We start from the raw sequence: 27,660 nt of genomic DNA on the forward strand, positions 1-27,660 counted from the left end.
ATAAAGAGGTCTTCTTTTTTTTTTGCCTTACATGTCTTTGTATTCCCCAAATCCTGCACCAACCTTTTGGTGTCCACGATCATTTCTTTGTGGAATGTTTCTCTTTTGCTTTGTTTTTTGTTTTTTTGGTCTTTCCAAATATTTGAAACAGACTGAATAAGAAAACCAGAGAGCATTTATCATTTCACAACAAAACCGAGTGCCCCAGTAGAAAAATCTAACACATCTTTGGTCTGTCATGAGTGTAGATTCTGACAGAAATTTAAAAAAAAATAATAATAAAGAAAAGAAAATACAATTTACGTATGAAACGCAAAAATTTGTTCAAAATTAGACAACAACAGGCAGTCGAAGGCTGCAGTTGTGGACTGAAAAGTACCGGTATCTGAGTCACACACACACACACACACAGACACACACACACACACCAGAGCATTCGTTTGCCGGGAAACCTGCATGCCGAGTCAGCATGTTTTTTTGTTTTTGTTACAGGACACTCATAAGATTCTAAAAGACTGAAATTTGCAGCAGATTTTCACGAAAAATGAATTCATTCCACTTGTCACCCAAACACACCACCGCTAGATCGACCCCTGTTCAATCCCAAAGCAGAGTCAGAAAACATTCCCTCGAGGTAATGCTAAAGATAGTCTCGTCTAAACCGCAAGTTGCCATGAAAATGTTCTCTTGTTAAACCAGATGAGTAAGTGGACCTCTAGCCCTCACAGCCACTTGCTGTTGAAGTAACGGTTTTATGTTGGGAAAATAAGAAACACGTATTTGATTTGTAGGTCGAATGAGAGGATCAGTTCCACTCTCTGGTCAAGTCAGTTACGTGAGAAGCTCTAGCTGGCACCTGGTTTAGCTTAGCACAAAGACTGGAAAAGAAGGAAAACAGCTAGCCTAGCTATTACTAAAGAAAAGAAAATCTGCCAGCACTGCAATAATCTATATTCAGCACATTGCATCTGGTTTGCTTAATAAGTACAAAAACAAGGGTTAAGGACAAGTTGGTTTTACAGGAGGCAATTTGATGGGCTACCTGTTCAAGAGGTAACAACAAAACAACTAATAAAATCAGTAACTAGAATGTTTCCACATCAGTTTTTCAACAGTTTTAATTTATGGGAATGTATACATCCATTTTAATCATCAATGGGACAGAACCAGGCTACCAGGCTCCCGATTATTTTATTTATAGCCTAAAGCACATTTAAACAACAGATGTTGACCCGAAAGCGCTTTAGAGACAGGAACATTAACATTTCAGGTCTCAAAAAAAAGTTTCAAAATACATGAAAGGATGAGGGATGTGTTTTGTTGTATCAAGTAATTACTGTGGAAAGTAGTTACAATCACAGTAATCAGAGTAGTGGTAGTGGTAATTAAAATGTATTCAAAATTTGCAAATTCATGCCTTTATGGGTTAAAGGTATTTGGTATCGGAAATATATTGGCCCTGTATTTTGATTGACACCAAAAAAGTATCACACTACTAATCGTCTATGAGTGTAGAAGCCCCGCCCACTTGCTGGTAAAATCTTGTTTATTAGGGACAGCCAATCAGCTGGAAGTTTGCTTAGAAGCTAAAACTGCATATTTCTTAACTGAGGGAGTGCAGTAAGGCCCAGTGTGCTAATAATCTCCTCATCCAACTAATGCCAAGGAAGTGAATTAATGCATTTCTTTGCTATGGCTTTAGGAAAGAGACTAAGTATTATTTTGTGAGCATTCAGTGTTGTAAAATGCTTAATATGAACACAAAACTCGGGTAATACACGGGAGGAATGTGGTCTCGTTTTAACTATATGATTACAAGTTGCTCCACTTAAACTACCTGAACACTTTTCATATGAAACTTACAGATACACCTGCTGCTACATATAAAGAAACATTGTTTTGTCCATCAAGGACAAGGGAATTGATCTGCACAGCGTTACATTCCTTAACCCACACAACACATACACACCCAGGATGACCTAACAGTATAATAAAAAAAAGGAACATGTGCAAACTCGTCTCGTAACTGAGCTCATTCCAACAATTCGCCCCGTAAAACACAAGCCACACTGCAGACGACAGACAACGGTCCCCCTTAAAGGCACAAACGTCACGGAGAAAACAAAAAAAGGACTCACAAAATTACACGTTATCAGTACATTTTTCACATGGTGCAAAGTTTAGACAGCCATTTGTCTTTTTCGTTAAAGTAACTAACGTGAAGTATGAAACGCCTGAGCCACGCGAGCAATCGACAGGGCTAATTCCTCTTGAGCGTACAGTGCACTTCTTTGGCCAGGAAGTACTGATGAGGACATTCTGGATAGTTTAATGAAAGTTGTTGAAAGTTCAGCTAAAAGTTTAAACATTTTACACTGGATGTGACTTCAATCAATCACCGGTGGAGGCCACGCTACACAACACTCAAGAGAAAAGGGACGACTTTAAAAACAGAACCCGTTTCTACTATAGATCCACTATGAATATGAAACCTATACTCTTACTTTAATGTAACCAACACCTTAAATTATGTCAAATAAACAATATGCTGTGTGCTGTGTATTTCAGAAATAAAAGATACAGTAGGTCTTAAAAAGAAAACACACAAAAAATAATAATAAAACATAAACTTTGAATCTATCAAAGTGAAAGAGTGACTGGCTTTGCATGTCTTTCCAGTAAACCCACGCTTCATTCATCTGCAAATGTTTTGTTTTTTTTAACTGAACCATTGATGAAAGAGTCAAGACTTGAATCTCCCTTTCCTTTTTCCACTCTGTGTGTGCGCATTCCCTTTTCTCTCTTGACATCCTGACCCAGAAAGCAGTCCGGTGTCTTTACAGACAGTCGTACATGCGCAGGGTGCGCTCCAGTTGCTGGACAACACGCTGGTAAAAGGCTATCTGCTCCCTGAGGTAGGCCTGCATCATGTCTTTGAAGTCCACCTCTCGTCGCTGATGGAAGTGGCTCATTTCCGCTTGGAGGGCAAAGCCCACAGTCCGGCAGCGTTTCCTAATGCCGTCAGCCTCATCCTGGTCCATTTTCCCTTCATCACTCATCCGCTGGCTCTCCTTCACCTTGGCAAAGGCACCTGTGTCAAGAAAAAAAAAATGCCAATAGGTTCTCATTAACTCGGTGGCATGTGGGGCAATGCACATTTGTTTTGATTTTACTCTCCGAGCTTCTGAGAACTGCATTTTTTATTCAGACGTAATAGCGAATGACACAAAAACCTCAAAGATGATGCCCTGTGGGCATTTTTTTTGCCAGGCTTGCAACACTTTTTCAAATGTTTTACTCTGTATTTAATAGCGTCTCCAACAAAACTCCATTAAAGAGAGAAATTTTGGTGACCGCCACATAACAAGCTTTCATTACGCTGAACTTGACATTCAATTTAGAGCGATGATCAATATGACTGATCAATCAAAATGGGGATTTATAATAAATCTTATTTTAAATGGAAAAAAGAAAGAAAAAAAAACTGACTTTAACTGAATTAGTTACATGTAAATTTGTAATTTTGTTGCACAAGTACAATGTAAAATGTTACCTTGAGTTGGATAAGCAGAGGAGTTGGATAAAATAAACCTTTTGGCTTTTGTTTTGTTTTTTATTTTAGTTGTGTTCTACTCAAAATGATTGCTTTATGTATATTGAGGGTGAAGAATTACCATTTTTGGTGCACAACATGCAGACATATATACACACATATACACTAAAATCATTATAGTAACTCTGCTCTGGAGAGTCTGCAGAAAACAGCTCAATAGTTTCTTAGGAATCACTTTATAGCTCTGGGTGAAACGTGAAAGTGCTAGCAGAATTATACAGAGTGACTTATTTAAAACAAGAAACATATTTCCCAGTACCTCTATTGTTTTTGGGAGGATGCAGAAATCTAAAATGATAAACCAAGCAAATAAAAGAACACTACTGCATGCTAAACACCATGTTTTTGTCTAATTTGCTAAATCTAATCCTTAAATGCCAACCCCTTTCACCTCCCAATTAAATTGTCTGTGGTCTTTTTTTTTAAACCAAAAAAATCCCCATATGCTGTAATAAAAGATAAATACAGCACAGAAACAGTCACAGACTTTTATTACTCACCATTATAGTACAACATGCTATATCGCTATGCTGATTTTAATATCTCAAGATAAACATTGGAACCTTCTCCCCAGACATTAACTACTGTAAGCTATACACTTTACAGGGTAGCACACCGAGGAAACCACACAATCACTTCTTGTTTCACTGCATACCAAACGTCTACTTTCAGTGTGCCTACTGCTAGTCGGGACCACATTCACCCAGACTGCTATGAAGTAACTTTCCAATTGCCGAACATGGCAGTCGGATGGCACGTCGCCATTGCTGCATTTCCCATCAGACCGTCAGCCTCAAAAAGCCTGAGCTCAAAATCAGGAAGCAGGACTAGTCTGGACAAGCTAGGTGTTCTGCTTTGTAAGTACTTGCCTGACACTCATCCATTAACTGTAAATCTGAGGTCATGCTACACGGCATTTCATTCGAAACTCCTGGCAGAAGTGTGGGAAAGCATGAATAGCAGCTGGAGCCGGTTCCAGCAGAAGAGGCATGTGGACTGCAGTCTGTAGCTCTGACCTACATTTATGTATTCTGTTTTCCACATGAGAGGAAAATGTGCAGCACAAGAAAGCATGTCTGCGGGACATAAAGGAAAGGCACTCATAGCTCTGTGTGTGTGAGTGAGACTGAAATCATAAAGAATCCCACAACAGCTTGACGTGCTCTTCCATGCAGCTAAACGTCCTCTCTGACTTCATGCAAAACTATATAGTAAAATGCTGCTGCTTAGCTTTCCAAAGCAACAAAAAACAATTCCTCTCTTGAAATTCTTGGCACAGCTGATGCACAATCTCGCCACAAAGAGAATCTTGCTTACAGCTAAACACAAGAATATTTAAAGCCACGAAATCCACGAACAAAATGAAGAAGAAGTGCATCAGGCTAGAAGTAAAACTGAATTAGTTTCCAAGTGTCGTACCGTTTCCCTGTTTTACATATGCTCACTGATACACAATCAGTGGTCTGGAAAGTTGCTAGATTTGTTTATCTTGCCTAACCAGACCAGCTACCACAGTGTTTCACATGTGACAGATTAATGGGCATGTGTTGGAGAGATATTAGAGCTCTACAAGAGGTTGGAGAAGGCTTTGGACACAGTGAGTGAAAGAAAGGAGGAGGAAACAAAAACGAGAGGCAGCGGACAACAAGAAAACTTAAATTCAGCAGCATAAAAATCATTCTTCCTTAGCAAAAGGACTTGGGTGAATAGAATAACTAGCTGAAGATGGTTGGTTTGTTTGCGTTCATGTAAGCGATTAAATGCTTGTCGTCCATATTGTAGCAGCACTTCCAACAGCTTTGACTGAATCGCCACAAGTAAAAAGGATTATGCAACCTCCTGTGATCCACTGCTGCTGCCATCACGCTACTTCTATTGTCTTGGAAAATATTTTATAGCGTGAATGCCTGTGCGGTCAGGTCGCACAGTTTTTGATAAATGCAATTATACATTTGAGGTTTAAAATGAAGAGGAAATGAGTGAAGACAGTTGAGATAATAGACATTGCTACATTCCTCATTCCCACAGCCTCTCACTTAGCCTGGGGTCACTGCAGGGCAAATTCGGGAAACGCACGTCTTCACTGAGAGCGGAAAGTCCGTGTTTACAGCATGTTTTGATTGTATACTTCACTATTACTGTGTCCTTATTAAGCACTGTCATTGGTATTTTTCTCCAGAGACTGCAGATTTCTTTATGATCCAGACATTATAACCAGAGGTGGGACCAAGTCATTGTTTTGCAAGTCTCAAGTAAGTCTCAAGTCTTTATCCTCAAGTCTCAAGTCAAGTCTCAAGTAATGTCAGGCAAGTCAGAGTCGAGTCTCAAGTCACTGGTGTAAAAGTCCGAGTCAAGTCACAAGTCTGAAACTTTGAATTTCAAGTCCTTTCGAGTCTTTAAAAAAAACAAACGAAAAAAGCATGTTGCAGTTATGCTAAATGTAAATATTAGACCATGTAATTTTAAAATCTGTGTTTTTCTCAACACATGACAAAATAGTGAACTTAGAAAATATACACAAATTGTGAAATTGCACCTCTTTAAAATGCAGCTCAATTAAACCTAGCTCCAAGAATAATTTTCACCGACAGTTCTGAGATAAGCTGCATGTTATTCTTGGATGCGGTTGTAGGACCGGCTTTAAAATCGCATGACAAAAATATCATACACATTAAAAAAAAACTGTATCACCAACGTAGCCTGGACAACATTTGCTAGTTAGATGAAGTCAGCTATCTCATTGTAGCATATTTATATGCATATTTATAATTATACGCTTCTTGGAGTGAGTGCACACACTCATGAAGTTTAGTAACTTCAGGTCACTGCAACAAGCCCAGGTACAGTTTACCGACGGATGGGTACAGGACCTTGAAATGCACCGTGTAGAGCGAAAGACCATCGTACGTATCATAAGTTTACCAGTCTCACAAATCGTCGTCATAAATACACATTCCTTAACCGTTTATTAATAGGACCTTTGAGCTCAACGGTAATTAATTAGTAGTGGAAATAATTTCTGGTACCCATCACAGAAATGTAGCAGTGACAACAATATTGTATGCTGTAATCGTACTGGGCAATTAGTGATACAAAAAACCTGTTTTATCCTGTGAATAAAAGTATATGTTTTTGTCAATGTACCATAATAACAGAAGCGAAACGCAATATTGTGTCAGGACAATTCACTATTTATGCACAATAAATAAAGGAGCATAGCGCGACAATTTCTGTTCTTGCTTGTAACCTATATCACCAATTATGTTATGAAAATGACGTATTAACTACTAAAAAACACTGACCTTCGTGTAAATGCTTGGAGCAGACTAACCTGTGAGCTGGAGTGTTCTGGGACATTATATTTGATCTTTGAATGGCTGCAATCCAGGCCATCCGTCGCGTCTTTGTTACTTCGGAAACATGAACAATTTCTCTTCAACGACGTAATCCGATAACAACCGATCTCTTTACCCGTCGGCTTCCCGTGGCTGTCATGCGACCGGCTATTGCAGTTAATAATACAACAGCTTCTTGACATTTTTGTGTTTCTTTTTATCGCTGTATAACTGATTTTAATTGAAAGCCTGCGTGCGCTAGTACCGCTTGCCACGAGTTCCCAGAATCCTTTGCGGTTCTACCCGTGAATGACGTCACATTTTCAATCTCTATATAATATGCATGTTAAATTTTATATTTGGGGTAAAATATCAAGTCTTTTCAAGTAAACCGGTTCAAGTCCAATTCAAGTCCCAAGTCATTGGTGTAAAAGTCCAAGTCAAGTCACAAGTCTTAGAACATTTTTTCAAGTCAAGTCTAAAGTCATAAAATTAATGACTCGAGTCTGACTCGAGTCCAAGTCATGTGACTCGAGTCCACACCTCTGATTATAACGCAGCACTTTTTAGGCAAGTGTGTCTAATTTTAACTCTGTGTCATCTGGATTCCGGTCACATTAGATTTAAATCAGCCCTACTGTTAAATCCTGAAGTGTAGTCATCTTTAAACTGAAGTGGAGCCTCTTCAGATATGGATAGTGTGTATAAATCTAAAGACAAAGTTTATTGGTTTGCTGCACAGCTGCACTACGTGTTGTCATATATAGAATGAATCAGCTTGTCTGGGTAGCGAGAAATGTAGAACTATACTATGTAAATTGTTGCACATGAATCGTAACTGTGATCTTTAAATACTATGTGAATGGCTTTTATAAAATTCTAACAGATGCATTAAACACATTTTAAAGAAAGCATGAGAAACCAGCGACTTACACCCTCTTTGGTTAGGGTTCGGTTTACGCATCAAAACAACTTGTTTTGATTTGGGAAGAGATTTTGGTTTGGGATAAAATACAAGTAGGGATGCATCAGTCTGATAATGGATCAGATATCGTTCCAATACTGACCCAAAAAGGTCGATCAGACACAATAAGCGATGCAATCGGTGACAATAAGCTGATTCATTCAGTTCAGTTCTATGCTGCTCCGTGTTTACTTAGCCACACCACAGCAACAACCTCAGCACTGGGAGATACTTACCCACAGCCAGGGTAATGGTGTTGGATTGGAAGTGGAAATAGCTGAGTTGGTGTATCCCTAGTTAGGAATGAAGTCATTCTCACTACTGCCACAAACACACATCACAGGACCGACACTAGACCTGAGAATTCGTTATCTTTAGGGTGTAGCTCAGTACCTCAGGTCATGTAGCAATTGAAAGGCTGGTGTTTTGATCACTAGCTGCTCCAGTCTCCATACCAAACTATTCTTGAACTACATACTGAATCCCAAGTTGCTCCCGACGCATTCACCAGAGTGTCAATGCATGTAAATATCAGACAGAAAGAACTTTGACCAGGAAAAAGTGTTTGTGTGAACGTGTGGATGAATGGGTGAATGAGGCTTGTTGTATAAAGCGCTTTGAGTGCTCAAGTTGAGTAGAAAAGCTTTATATAAAAGGTATGTGACTCTTGGAATAGTATAGAAAGCTTTATATTATTAACATTCGACTGCACAATAGTGATGAAAGGGGCCCATCCCTATGTCACAGAGCAAAAGGCAGGGTGCACCCTGGACACGTTGCTATATCACAGGGATAACACATAGAGATAAGCAGCCATTCACATTTATATTCAAACCTATAGCTGGGTAACCTGACATGCATGTCTTTGGACTGTGAGAGGAATCCAGAGTGACACAGAGGTGACACTTGGCCTGTCGCCAATACTAAGCAGTGCACTAACGTGTGACCCATGTTAGGGCTGTGCGATATGACCAAAATCTCACATCCCAATATAAGAATTCTATCGTCCCGATAACGATATAAATCACAAAAATGTAACATCTTCTGTAAATTCTGTGAATCTCGACTTGCAGGAAGTGTTTTCAGCTGCGCATCATAGCTGGAGTCGAGTGTTTTAACCGATGTATGAAACGATACAACTTACTGTATGTCTAAAAATGTAACGGCTGCCGTTTTCTTTGTGAGTATTTATTACACAGGGTGCTGCGGGGAAAAGCCTGTTCTAACGTTTGAGTCTAAGGTTTATTTATTAGCACCTGGCGGCTCTTTTGCACTTCTCATCCGTAAATAATCTGCTCTTTCACGTGATTCAGTTTATTTTGAAAAGTCTCAACAGGATCTTGAGCTTTATTGTGAAAGGTTTATTTGGAACATAAACAAGCGGTCACGCAAGGGTTTTACCGTCGTTGTTGCTAACCACAACGCATAAAAACAGGCGCTTGTCCGTCCGTAGTGTGGTTATATAAAATATAAGAGAAAGAGAGAACTTTTAAGAAATTAATATAACCACTACAGTGACCATCAAAACGATGAAAAAATATTGTCGTAAACAGTTTATTTTGCGACACCACGAAACAAGCGATAGCGTAAACTGAACCGATAGACGTTTTTATATCGTCATCCGATATATATATCATTATATCGAATATATGTTGGATGACCATGATTTTCAAACACTTGAATAGTCACCAAGTAACAAACTGTCAGTCACAGATGTACCACAACTATGCAGTCACTGGAGAGGAATAAGAGGTGGGGTGTGAAAACCAGTGGAATAGCCAGCTTTTGCAGCTAATTGATGGAGTTGTGAACACTTTTCTAAAACAATAATTAGCTTTTTTTCCCCCACCCTACCAGCACTAAGTTGAGCGGCAGTGAGCTGAACAAAAATGACCCTGTTATTACAAAATCAACACTTCCTCAAGAACTATTAAAAGTAAGGTTTAATTTGACCTCGCCTTTTTAAAGAAATTCTTTGCAGTTCTCTAGAGCTGTGTGCATGTGTGCGTGTGTGTTAGTTAAACTGTACTGGGCTAATATGTGAAATGTGCAGTCTCCAGTATGTAATGACATCACTACTGCAATGAAAACCACAAAACACATACCCCCACTTTCCCTTTAGGACTCAGAATTGGCAAATTACTCTCTCTCTCTGAAAAGCAAAAGGAAAAATATCTTGCAGGTGACGACATGACATTTTAAAATCCATAAAAATGTGCTGCAGTCGCTGAACTGACGGACTTGTATAATACTGTATGTGATACTAGAGTAGTCGTCTATAAGCCTTAAAAGTTTAAATACCAACAAGAAAGCCATTCTGAGTCTGCGTAATCAAAATGAATCTTCGGCGAACAGTAAAACAAACAAATCTGGAAATACTGTTTCAAAGATTTCAAACACCGGAAGGACTAACGTGCCTGAATAAGATTAGTCTGTGTTATTCATACTGGACAGAGGTAAACAGAAATATTTCTAAACTGAGGACAAGTGAGGCTTGTCGCCACAAAACACTGACCATTAATAATGGGCTCTGTGTGTGTGTGTGTGTGTGTGTGTGTGTGTGTGTGTGTGTGTGTGTGTGTGTGTGTAAAAGGGCTGACGTCTGTGTCAAGCACCGCAGTGAACTCATGACATATTTGTTCTTTGTTGGCCTCTCAGCTTTGAGAATGTAAACGGCAAAAAAAGAAAAAACAAAGTGCACTGTGGAACTTGTGTAATTACACAAACAGTGTCATCACATGCTTGTGACGAGGAACGGCCACAGATGTTAGAATAGAAGGATGGGGCCTTTCTTTTATATAATCATGCCACCTTTCATTTGTAAAGTTGCGTTGTGGTTGCCACCCATGGGTTTTGAAACCACATGTGACAAGTGACTCTTGGCCTTTTTTTAAAAATATACTCAATAAATCAATAAAGTCATCAGGAGCCGAGGACACCAGAAGTCTCTTTACAAGCGCAAAGATCAGCCCTCTGGTGGCCATTAACTAGAATGCAGATGTTAAGACGTTCCCTCACTGATCTCACTTTTCAGAACTGGAAGCTACACATGTCCGTCTTCATACTGCCTGGAAAAAAAGAAAATATACCAGTAGTACTGTGTACTATGTTTTAGTTTCTTTAATGTTTATGTGTTCTACTAGTTGCTGCGAGCTATGCTAGCCTCCACCATCTCTATCAATACAGTTGCTCTTTGTTAGCTTTGTTTGTTAGTTAGTCGTTAGCCTTGAGAGATTAGCATTTTTACCATCGCCATCTTGTTTTAAAAAACAACAACAACAACAACAAAAACGCAATATAATGCTGTACTGTGAAATCACATATTCATTGGCTAACAAATGCCTTCACCAATCAGCATACCACAGGTAATCCTCCATTTTGAAATATATGACCAAAGTTTATAAAATAAAACTGAACCCATTAAGTGTTTACAAAGTTCAAAACAGAAAGCTATTTCCCCATAGACTTCTATATATGTGGAAGCCTTTTTGTCACCATAGCTATCGCCATCTGGAGGTCAAAAGGCACTTTCACATTAGCTTTTCTTTCTAACCAGGAATCTACGTCCATGTTTTATACCATCTATAGTTACACCTGAAAGTGTCTAGTTGGTTAACTGCTCAGCAGCCTAAAACCTAGCGCGCTAGCAAGTCTTCAATATGCTAGGGCCACTTCCTGTATACTGTGCCATTTTCTTTTCCCCCCCTACCCCTAATACTTTGTTATCAGGGCTGTATTTTGTTTCATCATGGATGCATTACAGAAAACTGGATACAGACTCAAATTACTACTAATACTTATGCTCATGTGTTTTACCATAACTCTATATTTCAATGACATCACAAAAAACAACTATTATCTATTCAGCTCCAAGTCTGTTGCTATTAAAAGCCTTTAAGCTGATTCAGTCCAGAACATGCCTGTAGAAGCACTTATGATTTTTATTCAAACAAGGTAATAAAGCACAGAAATCTGAAGACAAAGATAAACACTGACATTTAATCTTAATGGAGGAGAGTACAGGAACAGAGGGGGAGGGGGAAAAAAAACAGGAAAGGAAGGGAACATCATGTGCAGAAAAGCTGAAAATAGAGAAGAAAAAGAGAAGAGACATTTCTTCAAGAATGTATGACGGGGTCAAAAGGACTCTGCGATATCTGCCGGCGTTTAAAGTTGGCCTTAAAAGCCTCGAGGATAGACAAACATGAAGAAAAAACCTCTGCTGAGTTAGCAGAAAATGTAATAGTGTTTACAGCAGCCAATCAGATACACAGATAAAACGGAGCTGGAGTTAATGACCTGAGCTGGAATGCCCTCACAACCAACTTTTATCCATCTCAGAAATGTTATCTTTAAAGTCAATGCAATGCATGGACACACACACAAAAAGCAAACGTCTCGAATTTTTCAGTACTTTGAGGATGAGGAACAATTTTAAAATAAAACAGAATGAGTAATAGTCCAAAATTCCTCTGCACCCTGGATAATAAGTTTTCAACCATGACAACAACGCTTACACTCGCAGAACTACAACAAAAGACTTCCAACAGCTCCAAAGCACAAACTGAATCTCTTAATTGAAGCCATGCCCTGAGGTGTTCAACAGCTGTTCTTCTTTTTAATGTTTAGAGAGACTCTAATCTTAAACGACTATATATTTCATATTTACACAGACAGAGTTATAAATTTACCCTCGTGCCAAACATTTATGCTAGCATGATGTACTCATTTATTAAGAAAGATATGTACACTTATGCTTCTCGCTGGGTGGGGGTGGGGTGTTAAGTCACAACGCTCCCCTTCAAAGGGATTTATTTCAATTCTTTTCAAGTCGGGTTTCCGACATCTGTATGTCGACATGAAATCAAAAGTTGGACTGGACGAGGATGAAAATATTTGGCATTTCCAGTTGCCAACTGGAGCAAAATGTCTGGCCTTGTTACAACTTAGCTGTTCAAACTACCTCACAAAAGTTCAGACAACAACAGCATCAGTGCTGTCATCGCATATCATGCAAAACTAATGAGCAGTTAGCATTAACTGTGACACCACGGCTCCTTTGTATAACTATTTATTACTAAGATTTGTGAGACAAGAGTCGGGTTGCCTTGAAATCCCTCTGGGTTTTAAGGCATTCTGTTGTGTTTCTGGTTGTGACATCAAATTCATATATAATAGTGTCAGCTCTTCTTCTGTGGAATAAATGGAGTGTTTACTTTTGTCTAATTGGAAGTGTTGCAATGGCTGAAATTTACAAGAAAGAAAGAAAAAGTAAGACATGCAGTTCTGATAAAGAATGTCTGGGCAGTATGACTTTAAGGTTGTTCCCGTGGTCAAAATAAATTCATCCCTGCTTTGTGGACTGCCTACCTTAGTCAGCACCAATTAAAGCTTAGACATAGTAACAAAACAAAAACCTGGAAACCACCACAGTCCATTGTTAACTTTGGAAATGTCTTAAAACTAAATTCTTTTTAAAGGATAGTAGGGGTCAGCTCCTCAGGCTTCAAATGGCCCTCAAACTTTGGCATCTTTGGGACCTTAGTGAACACTTTCTTGATGACTTCAGGGGCTCAGTTGATAGTTTTAGGTCACACTAAGTAAAATATCAACTAGCAGATTATGGTAGTTATTGGGTGAGAATCATCAGACAGCCCACGATACAATGATATTGCAATACTTTTTGTTAATTTTACATTTTGTGACATGTTGAGTATTGTAATATCATATAAATCATATATTGCATTTTATCACCTCAAAAGCAAATTATGTGCTCAAAGTTAAAAGCTGTCAACAGCTGTTCAGTCCTTTTATCCAATAAGACAAAGTTATCTTACTTCAGTTATTTATTCTCCTGCAAAATGAGATAAGATGGAGTCAGTCTGCAATCTGCCATCTGTTTCTTATAATTGAGCAATTAACTGTGATAAATGGTCAAAAATCACATATCTGTTGCTCTTAAACATAAATTCATACTTAATTATCACATTACTGCTCATCAACCCCCCAGCTCTATAGAGTTATAACCAGCATACTGTTCAAGTTGAGTCAAACCCCCTCAGGTTTTGCTCGACATTGATACAGACTCATTCAGACTGACGGCAACATGCTGACAATCTGTCTGCGCTTTACACCATTCCTCATTCATCCAGTCATACAAGCACTTTTTTCTATGCTTAAGTTTTCTGTGTTTCCGGCTAGGGCTGCCACAAACGATTATCTTGATAGTCGACTAGTCACCGATTATTTTTGCGATTAGTCGACTAATCAGATCACGCATCCATTGGACGTAAAACGTACAGCTTATTGCACCAGCAGCATCTGCTCTTATATAACTATCATTAGCTTACAGCTTTAAGGTGTTTAAGGTATGTGCTAACTAAAAATAAAGACAAGATGATAGTTTATTAAATTTTAATGAAATTTGCAGATTGTTTCGGTGGAGTTTAATAAACTGAGCCATCTGCTCCTTGCTATCTAAAATATAACAGGACACTGGAGTATATTCTCAAGCATCTCACACTTCTGATAATCAGCTGTCTGCTTGACGTTTATTCAGTTGTGTAAAAACTATAACTTTAATCTCAGCCAAACCGATTTACTCAGGAACAAATAAAATACTGAAAAAAGCCAAACAATAACATTTTTAAGTTATCTAAGTGACTTATGTATGTTTAACCTGAGTAGCGAAAGATGGCGGTGGGTTTGAAAACGATTTGTCGGGAGTCCGGTGCTCTCACGGGTTCTAGTGAGCCTTGAACCCCGGCTCGCTATTGAGCAAGTTTACACAGCAACATTCTCGCCTGAAAATATGTTAAACGTTTATTTTGTGACCCAGAAAGAATAATAAGAGTAATATTAAAACTAACTAGCTGCCGCCATTGTTGGAAACAGAGCAGAGCTGCGCCATGAATTCTGGGATGGGTTGGGCCACGAAGTATACACCCGACCCATCCTTCAAATCTGGGGAAATGAAGGACGCATTTGTGGGCCGCATTTGTCGGAGTCTACAAATGCGGACACAGGAGGATGCGTTTCCTGAATTTGGACACAGCTACGATACCGGACACTGTTCCTTCTTCTTCGGGGTTTAACGGCAGCTGGCATCCTTGTACATGCAGTGCTGCCATCTTCTGTTTCAGTCCGTTATTACACTCTTAAATCCTACTACTTATTCCTGTGTGTTTTGGGATCTTACAAAGCTTCAAACGATTTTGATAGTCGACGTAATCGTGACTAGTCGACTAATCGTGGCAGCCCTATTTATGGCAAACATTCACGCATGTTCACACTCTGATAGATGTATCTACATCCACACTAGCCTGGATAGATTTGAAAACGGCATTTTAGTCTGAAAACCCTCTGCGTCCACCACACTAGCGTTTTCAGTCGTTTTCACAGAGTTGTACGTCCACATTGAATCGGCCGAAATTTACTTTATTTACTTTACTCATTGAAACGCGGCGGCAAAAGGTCGAAGAAAAGCACCGAGTTTTTTTAAATGGACTAACAATGAGGTGGAGTTGTTGCTGCGAGTAACACAAAAGTACAAAGTTGCAAAAGCAAGTGAGAATTAAATAATTTGAAGAAAAGCTATCTGGAGCATGTACAAAACTGATATTAATCTGTAATATGGCTGTCAAAATTGAGAGCAAACAAAACAACTGCTGTATAATGCCCCCAGCTATCTTTAATTGGTCACATGACTGCATCACATGACTAAAATGCGTTTTCGAAAGTCTGCGTTTTCGAGTGTCCACACTGCGACGGGAAAGCTCCGTTTTGAAATGTATGCATTTTCGAGAGTGTTTTCAAAACACTGCGTTTTCCCTTGGGAAAAACGCCATCTCAGTGTGGACGGGAGGCCAAAACGGAGAGAAAACGATGCGTTTTCAAACAAAAACGCATTAGTGTGGACGTAGGCTGAACCACCAACCTGCTCTACCTCCTGAGCTGCAGCCACCCCAGCACCCGAAGTTGTAATCAGTTGCAGAATGTGAAAAAGAAATCAATATAATAAGCCACAGATTGTATACTTTTGTTGTCATACATGCAGTAGTAGATTTCACACATGAACTTTGGCTGATATTTGGAGAATGAGGTCAAAGCAGGTGTCTGTTGTGAAATGTAACGAACAGCAAGACTGTGCACTCAAGACGTGTTAGCGCCATAGATGTGCGTTGGCCTAGGTGTGTCTCTGCAAACACAACGAGCCACAACAGAGAAATAGACAGACAAAGGGAGTTTATCTCCCACTTGACAGCCTGTAAGAGAATGACCAAATCATCAAAGAATGAAGCCTACTGTCATCCATAATTAGTGCACATAAGTAGAAGGATATCAGGTAAAACAGTATAAAGCTATAACATTTGTCAATCATTTTTCCTTTCGTTTTTCTCCCAAGTGGAGTATACGGAAACAGTAACAGTAGGCTAATAAAATACATTGGCAAACCAATACCTAGATCTAGACGAGTTAACTTGGGCTGACGGAATTTCCGATCTCTATTAGTGGAGCAGAAAATTAAGAGACTTATATGAAGAATGACACCTTTGAACTAAAAACTTGTATAAAAGACAGAAAGATAAAGAAGAAAAAGAGGATTACATGTTAGTTAGTGGCACGTCAGCTGTACTTTAGCTGGATTGGATGTAGATATTGTAATGCAGCTTTATAGACGGGGCAAAAACACCATTCTCCAAGCTAACTGATGTATCTTATTCCAAGAACAGCCAAACTATGAACAAATACAGATGGCAATGGCTTTTAGTTTCCATTTATTCATGACAATGCAAGCAAAATAAAGGCAAGAAAGCAGAATGCAACCTACACTGAGTAAGAGTTTGTTGCGAACACATAGAGACCCTAAAACATCACATTTATTATTTCAGATTAATTTTACATACCGAGATAGAGACACAGACAGACCAGAGCTTTTAGAGGGCAAGGTGAGCCACCCAAGCAGCCAGGACAGGCAGGCAGAGGCAGAGCTGGCCATCTAATCCGCATTTCAATCCCCAGCTCCTAAGGTCTCCATGTCAAAGTGACCTTGGGCAAGATACTGAACCCTAAAATGTCTCTGAGACATCCATCATAGTGGAATGTGTTCATAACAGTTAGGAAGTTCACAAAGTCAAAGAATGAAGCACCGTATGAATGTGTGTGTGACTGGGAGAATGACTTTTATTAAAAAGTGCCTTAAGTGCTCGCTTAGAGTAGTGAGCACTCAAGGCTTTGATTAAAGGATCGTTGCTACCAAGTAGCTCTAATTTTCAGGAGTTTTTGGAAAAAAGTTACAATTTGGAAAAAGATACAGTATAATTTAGATTTTTGTACAGTTGCATGTTCCACTCGAGTTGTAGCGTGCTCTCTCCTCTGTAATGTAACCACTGGTTAGGCAGTGGTACAAACAGAATAGCAGTGCTTGATAAATTCATAAATGGGTAACTCTGCAAAAAGAAAGGGAGAGGAAGGAGACACAGAGAGTCATTGGGCACTTCCAGCATGAAGAGAAAGTATTGGTTATATTTGCCAGTGGGAGCACCGAATCATGTTTAGCCTGCTTCAGATACAGCAGTGCAAACAATGACTCAGCCTAACTAGATTTATGGACATAGGTGATATCAGATGAACAGGTAAAAACAGCACCGGGTAGAAGCCTAAAAAAAATATCACAGAAATGTGTGATAATGATATTTCTGACACCCAATATTACACATTAAATATTAAACAATATTACACACAATACTCTATTTGCTCTTCTATTTGGAGAGCAACTAGCTAGTGCTCTAGCTAGTCTTTCAGCCAAGCTTGGTTGTGTGCTTTTGGGTCATATATCATTAGCTGCTAGCAACAGTACTAGCTAGAGTACTAGCTAGTCTTTCAGCCAATGTCGGTTGAGTTACTTGTGTGCTTTTGGGTCATACATCTTAACTGCTAGCAACTCTTCCATCAAAGCCTCATTGTACTTTACAATATGTTTATGACTCAAGCGGTTAAACATGTTTGGAATTTCCACCTTTAGCGGGGACAGTTTTCTTGCATATTTTGGAAAGCATTGCGATGTGCTGGAGATTGTTGAAGTAGTTCCAGTTTTACTAAATCATTATTGGAGGATGACACACAGCTCTCAATGTCAAACATTTCTGGGCTTGCATAATTTTTTGTATTTTTTTAATTAAAAAAAAAAAAAGCTATACAGTGACATCACAGTAAAATGTATACCAGTTATCCTTGACAATATGCTATGGAAAAGCCCCAGTATTAAATAAAAACCTTCGTCTTGTTCTTAGTTTATTAAAAATAGTAAATGGGAACAGTAAGCCAATTTCACACTAGCCAACATAACAGTGGGCCACCCCTTCCCATATGGAAAAGATATATATAAATCTTATAAAGTTTGTATCTGTCTTGTGTGAAACTTGAATGAAAAGCATACAAGAGTGAAAACACATATAAGATCCCTTGAAAAATTATATAATGAAACTTTGGATACTTACTAAAACAATATATGAAAGTAATGAGAAAGTGGCCACTTTCATGAGTAAATCATATAAGTTTTTACTATTTCTTTTCCATATGGGTTGTTTCCAGTTTGAAACCCTATAAAGAACACTGTCATCCTATTTTCAAGTTTAAGCTGTTGCAATAATAAAACATTTATTTATCTCTCTCTGATATGGCAGAGCAGCAGTAAGTTATAAACAACACAGGCTAATAGTGAGGCTACCACCAATGTGCACACTCTGGCTAAGCAACGGGAACTAAATTCACTTAACTAAAATTAAGTGAAGTAGACATGAGGAAGTTTTTCTGCCTGTCAGGTCTAAAGGGTGGAAGTTTGACTAAAAGTTGACTCCGCTTGTGGGGTAAATTATTACTCCAGTGAAGTGGAACTGGTCATAAAAAGAGCAATAAGCAAATATTAAAACTTACGACTAAGGAGGGGGGGGGGGGGAAGTATTGTTACAGTTCCTGTGCAACTTGCCCAGCACCATCAACAGTTTACCAGACTTTAAAATAAATAAATAAATTAAAACAGAAAACACTGCACATATGTTATAGCTCTACAATTCAATCGGCTCTTACCCATGCTTCACAGTGTGACCAGTTGTGTCGTTTTCCATGTGCCACAGCAGGAAAAGTACAGATGCCAATAAAATGGTTGCATCTAGGTGAGCTTTTCAGTGTCTTGGTAGAGTGCACGCTGGGACACTGGCCAGTCTTACTGGGATATTCGACTGGTGCAATTTCTAGATCAGTCGTAATTAACATTTACTCTAAATTTATAACTCTAACACTAGTGTCTGCCTGCCAAGTTGAAACTTGATTATGGCACATTTGCAGTAAACTTATGCTGATCAATGTGCCGAAGCAGAAGACTCAGCCTTTGTAGCTACACACTAACACGCCAAGTTTAAACTTGAGAAGCCAGCCTCGCTAGCACACCCTCTTTGGTATTCTGAATTATGGAATATCTTTAAAGCATAATTATCACTTTTTGACAGAGAGGTCTCAAACTTTATTGCCATTACGCTCACGGTTAGCGGTCACGCTGTGTACTGTTAAACACTGTGCCAATTTTTTCCATATAAGCTCATTTTACTTGTAACTCGTGCCTTTTTTTTTTTTAGACTAAGGCTACAGAATTTGTGCTTCTCTGAGAGAAGAAAGGAGGCGGCACTGGTAAAAACTGAGGACTCTGAGACATCTGTGATCTCCTTTAGTGTGAAACAACATTGCACTGGGCCAGCACAGACAGGAATGCAGAAGCATGTGGATAAGCTGTGTGTGAAGCCAAGGCGCTAGCCTTTGTCAAGATTTATGAGTGAGCCAACAGCAGCAAAACACCTTTGCTCTCCAGAGTCACTACAGTCAGAAAAGGGAACTATAATCGGCCAAATTACAACTGCCATAACTTGTCCACTCTATGCTAACGAAATGCAAGGCTAATTGCACAGACTGCTGTTTGTGCACCTGCAGAAAACGCTGCCTTTGGCTTTGGACTTTCACCAACATATGGAACGTTAATCCTCGACAGATTTGTCAGATCATATTAACTCCATACGCGCTCCTGGTCAAGTCTTTGGAAATTAACCAAAGAGCTGTGTGGTTGTCTTATAAGTACTAGAACTAAAAGTTAGATGGCTGTGTGTTATCTGCTCAAATCAACAGGGCATTTGGCACACACATTTCCCCGGAGCTGGAAAGCAAAATATCTTTTTATTCAAAAATGCACATGCAAGAGCCTGCATGTGGTTTTGTTATGCGTTGCCATATGGAGGACAACTAACCTCTTGTCCATATTAAAAGTCTGGCCTGCTAAAGGTGTCCCAGGGTAGCTAGTTCATTCTCAAACTGCATAATGATGTGGTGTGGATCACAGGTTTTATCCAACTACAAGCAGCTGCTAAAGTAGCAAAAAGACAAAAAGTCCACTCCTTTAAAAAATAAATAAAAATACAAACTGAACAGCTTAGTTTTACAACTAAACGGTGATCGTGGCCTTACTTTGCTCTACATGTCATTCTCGGATGATGCAGATCCCGATTTCATGCAGAGCCAACACCCCTGATCTCATCTTACACAACATGTGACCAGATCATCTGGTCCGATACCCTCGCTGTGGAGCGCGTTGGTTTCACTCTATTGTGTTTTCTTTTTATACGTATTCAACCCCTGAAGAGCTGGCTTTTGTGTAAGATCAGTGCAGTGATTGTCGCCAGGTACAGAATCTACAGAACATGATCTCTACCCAAATTCTCACAGACACTGGACAAAAAAATAAATAAATAAATCACACATGTAATATTTAAGACCTGATGAACGCTGAGGGAGCGCAATGACTCCAATCATTCAAAGTGAAGGAGCGAAGTGAATTTCAGAGGCCAGGATGACTAACAAACAAGTGATTGTAAAAGGCATCCCAACTGTAGCTGGGAGTGCTTAGATCCGCCTCACACAAAACCCTCAGAAGGTCTTTATTGTCCAACAATGCAATGTTATTTACTCTTCACATCAAGACTTTCAATTGTATTCAAATGAGATCAAGGTCTAACTAAGGGATTTGTTTTGGCAGATGTTCAAAGCACAGCGTATGCACCGTTAGGAGATCAAGCATTTGAAACCAGGATAGATTTACCTTCTCTTGTATCTAAGCCAAGGAAACTTCCCAGTCAAAGAGTTCTGATATGGGCAGATGTGGGACAAGGAGAAAAAGATGTAAAGAGAATAGCGAAACATAGTTGAAGCATGTGCGGCAGCTTTGGCTGCAGACTGATTTCAAGGCAGAAACCAAAAGTGAATGTCTGTTCAATTTGGATGAAAACACAAATGGAGCACACCCTCAGATTTTCCTGACACTGCCCAAAACCTCACACAACCTGCGTGGCTCGCTTGCCCACCACCAGTTAAAATTCCTGGAGTTCACATCCTGACATGGATCACAGTTAAAAATCAGCTCCTGTAGACCTCAGCGAAGGCAGGCAGGGAATAAAGAAAAAGCCATAAGGGATGAAGGAGGAGTGTACCGGAAAAGGTCGACCTCAGATCTCTGTGTTCCGACTGTTGCCACAGCTGTATCTGGTTCAGCAGAACACAAGTCATATCAAGGGGAGTTATGTGGACCGACAGGGAAGACTCAGCAGAGGGGGGGAAAGGGTCTCTGCCTGAACAAAATACAGTTTCCTACAGTATTTATCACCTCCTGGTTGGGGTGAGAACTATTTGTAGACACTGCTGCCAAATCAAACTTTTTATGTAGATTCCAACATCATGCTTTTATTACATCAGTGTTTCCTCACACGCAGACTTTACTGGGGTGGGCAGCCCAGTTATATCAGCAGCAGCAGCCCAAGGATACAAGGCAAATAATTTTAACATATAATTGTTTGTCAGCGACACCTACCCACAATCCATTTGCGAGTTGACAGGCTCCTCGCTTTTATTTTGAAAGGTTAGTCGCTGCTGACCAGCTAGCCCCGGCCTACAGGCAAGCTGGTTGCCAGGTTTCTGTTGTAGTGGTCATGTTATAAATTAGCTTCTTCTACAGAGAGGATCCTATCCCCTGAGTGTGCATACTCAGATGTCTGGTAGTCGAAGGTCTGCTGAAAGCTGGAGAGGAACTTTACCCATTAGGGAACTGGCACATGTGCTGCTACACGAGCTCAATGATCCTGCAAAAGAGTAGAGGAACTACTGTACTACTTACTACTGCATCTACAGCTGTAGAACAGGATGGTAACACTGGCATTTGTTCCGCAAGAGTCTCACTAAAGAAGCAGCATTATATTGTTTCATTATTGTCATGTAGCATTTAGTGATATTATTTGCCTTTTCAAAAGGTATTATTTAAAAACTTAGGCAAGCCTTCACCCTGCAGGAGCTGTACATACGTAGATGAACACACATGGGTATGCACGGATGCCACAAACACAAATAAAATCTGAATCTGTTGGAAACAGTGTGGTTTAAATAATCCAGGCTTAATGTTGAGTGCTAAACAAAAACATCTTACCTGAAATGGTCAATCACCCCCATTCAGGTATTACACATGAACTTATAGAATCAAAAGAGCAAATGAACGCCAGGCCTAACAACTTTGATTCTTTGGGGTAAACACTATTTATTCTGTTTACTATAATGTCATATAGTGGAGGTGAATGGATTATACATTTCAATATCAGAGTCCGACCAATCTCGATACATAACACTGAAACCATCTGCATGACCTGATACTCTGAGGTTGAAAGATTCCCCGTGGTTTTTTTGTTTGTTTGTTTGTTTGTTTGTTTGTTTGTTTGTTTGTTTGTGGGGGGGGTCTTGGTGGACTGGCCCTTTAATTTCATTCAGATGGCTCACATTTTCTCTTTTGTTCCTGGGTGGAGTGCTTTCGTGTAACTAGCTGTATTGTAACACGAATGACCTCTGCGATAATACGCACCAGCTGTTTGAAGGGAGATAATAACATTTACCAACAGCGTTCCTCCTTCCTCACTGGCAGCAGCCCCTTCCTTCCTCCTGAACAAACTCCAATCGGTTGATGTGTTGTTTATTTGAGAGCTGACACAGAATGCTGATTTATCTGTGCTCTGCTCGAGCGTAAAACTTTACAAGCTCCAAGTTTACCAGAACTCCATGTAGGATTAAGAAAATTGGGCATCTCAAACAGAAAATTGCATATGCAAATAAGGAGCAGCACAGTTACAAAACAATGGTGCGTTTCATGATTTCAGGTCAATAAATGTACTCGTTGCACATTTCTATGCTAATATCCAACTGCATCGTTTTTGAAAACTTGTGCAAAGGGTAATGTGTATTTCACATTTTCAAACAGAAGCAATAATATACTAAAAACTATATACTAGTGCATACAGTACTGTGAAAAAATAGTATGTGCACCAACCATTTTTAAGGAAGGAACACATTGAGAAAAAGCAAAGGTATGCCAAATTAGAACTGAACTGAAAGTCCGTGGGAACAGGTTTTATGGAGGGATGAAACCAGATTTGAAATCTCTGATTAAAGAGAGAGACATAATAGAGAGCCATCTGTAAAACACGGCAGAGGCTCTGTAATGGTTTGTAGCCGTGTTTTAGCCAGTGGTGTTAGGCATCTTGTCAAAACCAAAGGAAATGCAAACACACCAAAGGACCATTAGAGTTTGAGTCGCCATTTAAAAGCATCTAATTAGCAATTAATTCATTTTTCAGCATGTCAACAATCCCAAACACACTAAACACACCTCAGCTATACTGAAGTAGTTTGAGAGCAAAAGGTAGGCAACATGCAAAGAACTGTTTTGAATATGCTTCAAGAAGTCTGGAGAACTATTCCTGAAGACTGGTAAATTACAACGACGGTTGAGGGTTAGGCGTTCATTTTTGATGGTTAGGGTAGGCTAGGGAAAGCGTTATATCAATTCAATGTCTTAACTAAGAGATTAAAAAAAAGTGTGTGTGTGTCAGCACTAATTTGTTAGTTAAAACCTGGAGAACGAACCAAAATACTGTAATACTAGCTTGACAACCTACCATAAACATGCCTCTTATAGTGACTACACTGACTACAAAGACCACTTCTTGTCAATGACAACCAAGTAAACATGGCTGACTGTTGTACCATTAAAGTATTACACGAATCTGTTTTTATTTTTTCACTGATGAAAAAAAAGCAGTAAATCATCTCAATTAAGAAACTCAAACTGAAGAATATCTGGCATTTTTCCACATAAAATTACTAAAATGATTCTTATTACTGCATCCGTCAAAAAAGTGAAAAATATAACAGGCTAACACTATGATTTAATCTTGGGCTCAGGTATTGTGTATCTATGTGTCTGTGTCTGTCATGAGGGGAGGGGAGCTATGGAAGGCCTGCCCTCGTCTGCCATCCATAACAAAATAAACTGCACGGCTTGAGCAACAAAACATGATTGTGAGCTATCAGCTCACCATGTTCCTATTAGCAGACACTTTGTTTATTATTCCTAACAGTTAGCAAAATGAAACGCTTTCTTGTTGCAGCTGATGCAGGCTCTCTGATTACTGATGGATAAGTCACAAAATTTAGGTTAACAAAATGACATCTTGAACCAATTAATCCTTTACCCTTCAGCACAGCTTTCTGATGAATTCAAATTGTAAATGACATGTCAGAAAAGCTGATTATGTGGCCCAGTGTGTGGCTTTGTTTGTTTGAACAACCGTATTAATAATTGCATCCAGCATATGGATGCAATTATCGTTACGATTTCTGACTCCTGTGGCATTTGTTTTGCTTTTTTTTCGTGCACAGATTCATCAGAAAATTCTCTGACACGTTTAAATTTCTCAGGCTCACCTTTCTGTAGATGAATGATGTCGGGGAAGTTGGCGAGCAGGCCTTGATAGAGCGACAACTTATCCAGCATGTGGAAGAGGTCATACTTAGGTTGCTCTGCAAACAACTCTCCAATGTTCTCATAGGTGCGGCCAGTATGGGAGATGGCATTGTTGAGTCCATCTGACCTATAGGGAGGGTCCAACGTGAATGCGTGGCTGATAGACTGGAAGGCATTTCCAAGACGCTGGAACTCTTTCCTGAATCCACCCAGGTGTTTGCGCACCAGCTCCGAGGCGACGTGTGTCAGCTGCATAACGCTGTCGTCCATCTTCCTGGCAAAGGCCTTGAAGTTGTCGACTCGTTCCTCGACGTCCTGAAGGTCCTGGTGCTCTTTGGGGATTTGAAGGGTTAGCATGAAATGCGCGCCCACCATCTCGTCCTTCTCCGCCCTTCTCTTGCCCAATTTCCACTGCTTGTCATCAGCACACATGAGAAAGTGCTCAAAGCCTTCATATTGGGAAAGGACTGGGTGACTGGTCATGTGGTTCATCCACAGTATCAGTCGCCTCTTGCGCTTCTCAATGAAGTCTTCCTCGAATCGCCCCGTGGCCTGCTTCTCGGGCAGGTGAGGCACAGAGATCACAGTGAACTTGTGAAGCAGGCGGTTGTACAGCCAGTCAAAGTGTTTGTAACGTCTGTAGACGGGACGCCCTGTATGACTTGGTGTCACCCGGTACGAAATGTAGGTCTTGATGCCCTTGAACTTTGTCTGTTTGGTGGGATCCTCAATGGAGCAGGAGAAAGGCTTTGGATTCTCCTTCCACCGGGGCCCTAGGGGACCCATGTCAATGGAGTAAGTCTCAGCTATCTTTGCCATCATTGGGACATCACCCAACACAAATGCCTCTACCCCTGAGCGGACAAAGCTGGAAAATCTGTTCAAGTTCCTGCCCACCATACTGCCCTTCCTAGAACTGGTGATGCTATCTTGTCTGGATGCCGGCTTGGGTCGATAGTGCACATTGGGATTGTTGGTCATCGGGTTCTCAGGGGCATGTCCATTGGCTCCAGGATTCCTGGTGTGATCAGCATCATCCACAACAGTGGACCTGTCATCCCAGTCATCCCAGTCGTCATAATCGTCATCATCATAATCATTCTGTGGATAATGGAGCGAGGTGTTTGGAGTGGAGAAGTCCTTTCCTAAAGAGCCCGCTGGGCTTATGGAGCAGTCGGTAACATTAGAGTTGGAGCGACTGCGTATAATTTCCACATAAGATGCAGGGAAGATACCCCTCTCTCCTCGGCTGTTCTCCCCCTGAAACCAGCCGTCCACTGAGTTCTCGTCAAAGATAATCAGTTCCTCATTCTCCTGGATGCTAATCTCCCCATTGTTTTCGCTTAAAAAAGTATAGAGGGCTTTGGCTTTCACTGACATCTTTGATTACTCCCGTGGCTGCGAAACCAGAGAATTCTACATGCACATAGTGCTTAGATTATATCGATGCTGCTGTCTCGGTGCATGCCACATTGGAAACATTTGACACTAGCTCACTGTAATATTTAAACTCATATCAAATGGCATCGCAGCTGTTCGATCGTGTGTGCCACAGCACAATATGACCTATGTAAATTTAATGATCTGACACTAGATAAACACAGAGCTTGTCAAAAGTTACATAAAACTATTACTTCTATCTGCCAAAAATAAAAAGTCTGAAACAGGCCTAGGGTAACAATTAGTATACTCAGCCCATTGAGGCTGTTGATCTATTATTGCATTATACTAGCAGGTCTAACAAGAACTTTAACCTACAAAAGATCTGTAACACAATAGGCCTCTCAATACAGAAGGACCCCGTGTCTCCTTTCTCATCACAAACACAACAGGTTCAAAACAAAAAGTGTTTTCACCGAAGAGCTCCTCCAAAAGCGCCGACGGTCGTTTTAAAATCCTCTCAAAGTGGGCTTCAGCCTCGCTGTTAACTTATTGTACAATTGTGTCTCATTACCGAGCTTTAAAACCATCCGTGATGGGACTACTTCCAGGATAAAGTGGCCCGGTGTGAAGGAAAAACAGATGGATGAGTAATGGTATCCCTGTGCATTTTTAAACGCCGCATTCCCTCACACTGAAACTTGCTGCGTGTTCCTTTGTAAACAGGTTCCTGCGCATCTTCAGTCGATCCTTTTTCAGCAAAAGCAGAAAACGGCCAAAAACAATCCGCGCCCACTAAGTATCAGCACACGCCACGAGCCGCTGCTATTTCTTGGAGTTTATTCCTTTGCGAGCGGCAACAAAGTAACTCTTTCCATGACGTGCGGTCAGACAATTGAAGGCAACTTCGCCTTTTTTTTTTCATCAGCTCCTTTATATTGTTTGGAAGAGGCGGAACAGGCTCGATGCCGCCCCCTCCAGGAGCATTACATACAGTGAAGATTACAACATCCAAGCACAATTTATGTCGTGGGTTACCAGGCGTATTATAGTTTTGTATTTTCGAGTTTAGTTTGTTTGTTTTGTTTATTCTTGTATATTTTGTCTTGAATAATGAAAATAAATACCAGGTTTCTGAAAATAATGAAAGAAAAACTATTAACTCAGAAAGTCAACTTAAATTTTAAAAAGTATAAAAAAGAATAATAAATTATACTTTACACTATAGTTAAGCTTAATGTTGGCGATAATTACGATTTAGTGTATTATTGTTATTGCAGTGATGCTTACTACTATTAAATATAGTCTTTATAATTTAGGAAACCTACTTCCTATTGGCTACCACAATAACGTTGATATGATATATATTTCAAAGCTTCAATAAATTCTTAGACATAAGGTGTTAGACTATCCAACCGAGCAACAATGTAGCCGTAATAGTCTCATTTAAGTGCTGCGTTTAAACTGAATTTATATACAGTACATGTTT

At 39.8% G+C, this 27,660-nt stretch overlaps 1 protein-coding gene across 1 annotated transcript; it reads right to left on the reverse strand.

The window, feature by feature from the left end:
• Positions 1-321: 321 nt before the first annotated feature.
• snx33 (sorting nexin 33) lies at positions 322-27,061 on the reverse strand. Its single transcript, XM_085359428.1, has 2 exons — positions 24,752-27,061; positions 322-3,091 (listed from the first exon to the last, which is right to left on the reverse strand). The coding sequence occupies exons 1-2, from the start codon at positions 26,169-26,171 to the stop codon at positions 2,838-2,840; spliced, it is 1,674 nt and encodes a 557-aa protein (XP_085215554.1). The 5' UTR covers positions 26,172-27,061; the 3' UTR covers positions 322-2,837.
• Between the last annotated feature and the right edge of the window lie 599 nt (positions 27,062-27,660).

Source organism: Diplotaxodon limnothrissa, linkage group LG7 (assembly GCF_057381915.1).
Source record: "Diplotaxodon limnothrissa isolate DT_005_m linkage group LG7, D_limnothrissa_male_GT1.1, whole genome shotgun sequence".
NCBI classification, from domain to species: Eukaryota; Metazoa; Chordata; class Actinopteri; order Cichliformes; family Cichlidae; genus Diplotaxodon; species Diplotaxodon limnothrissa.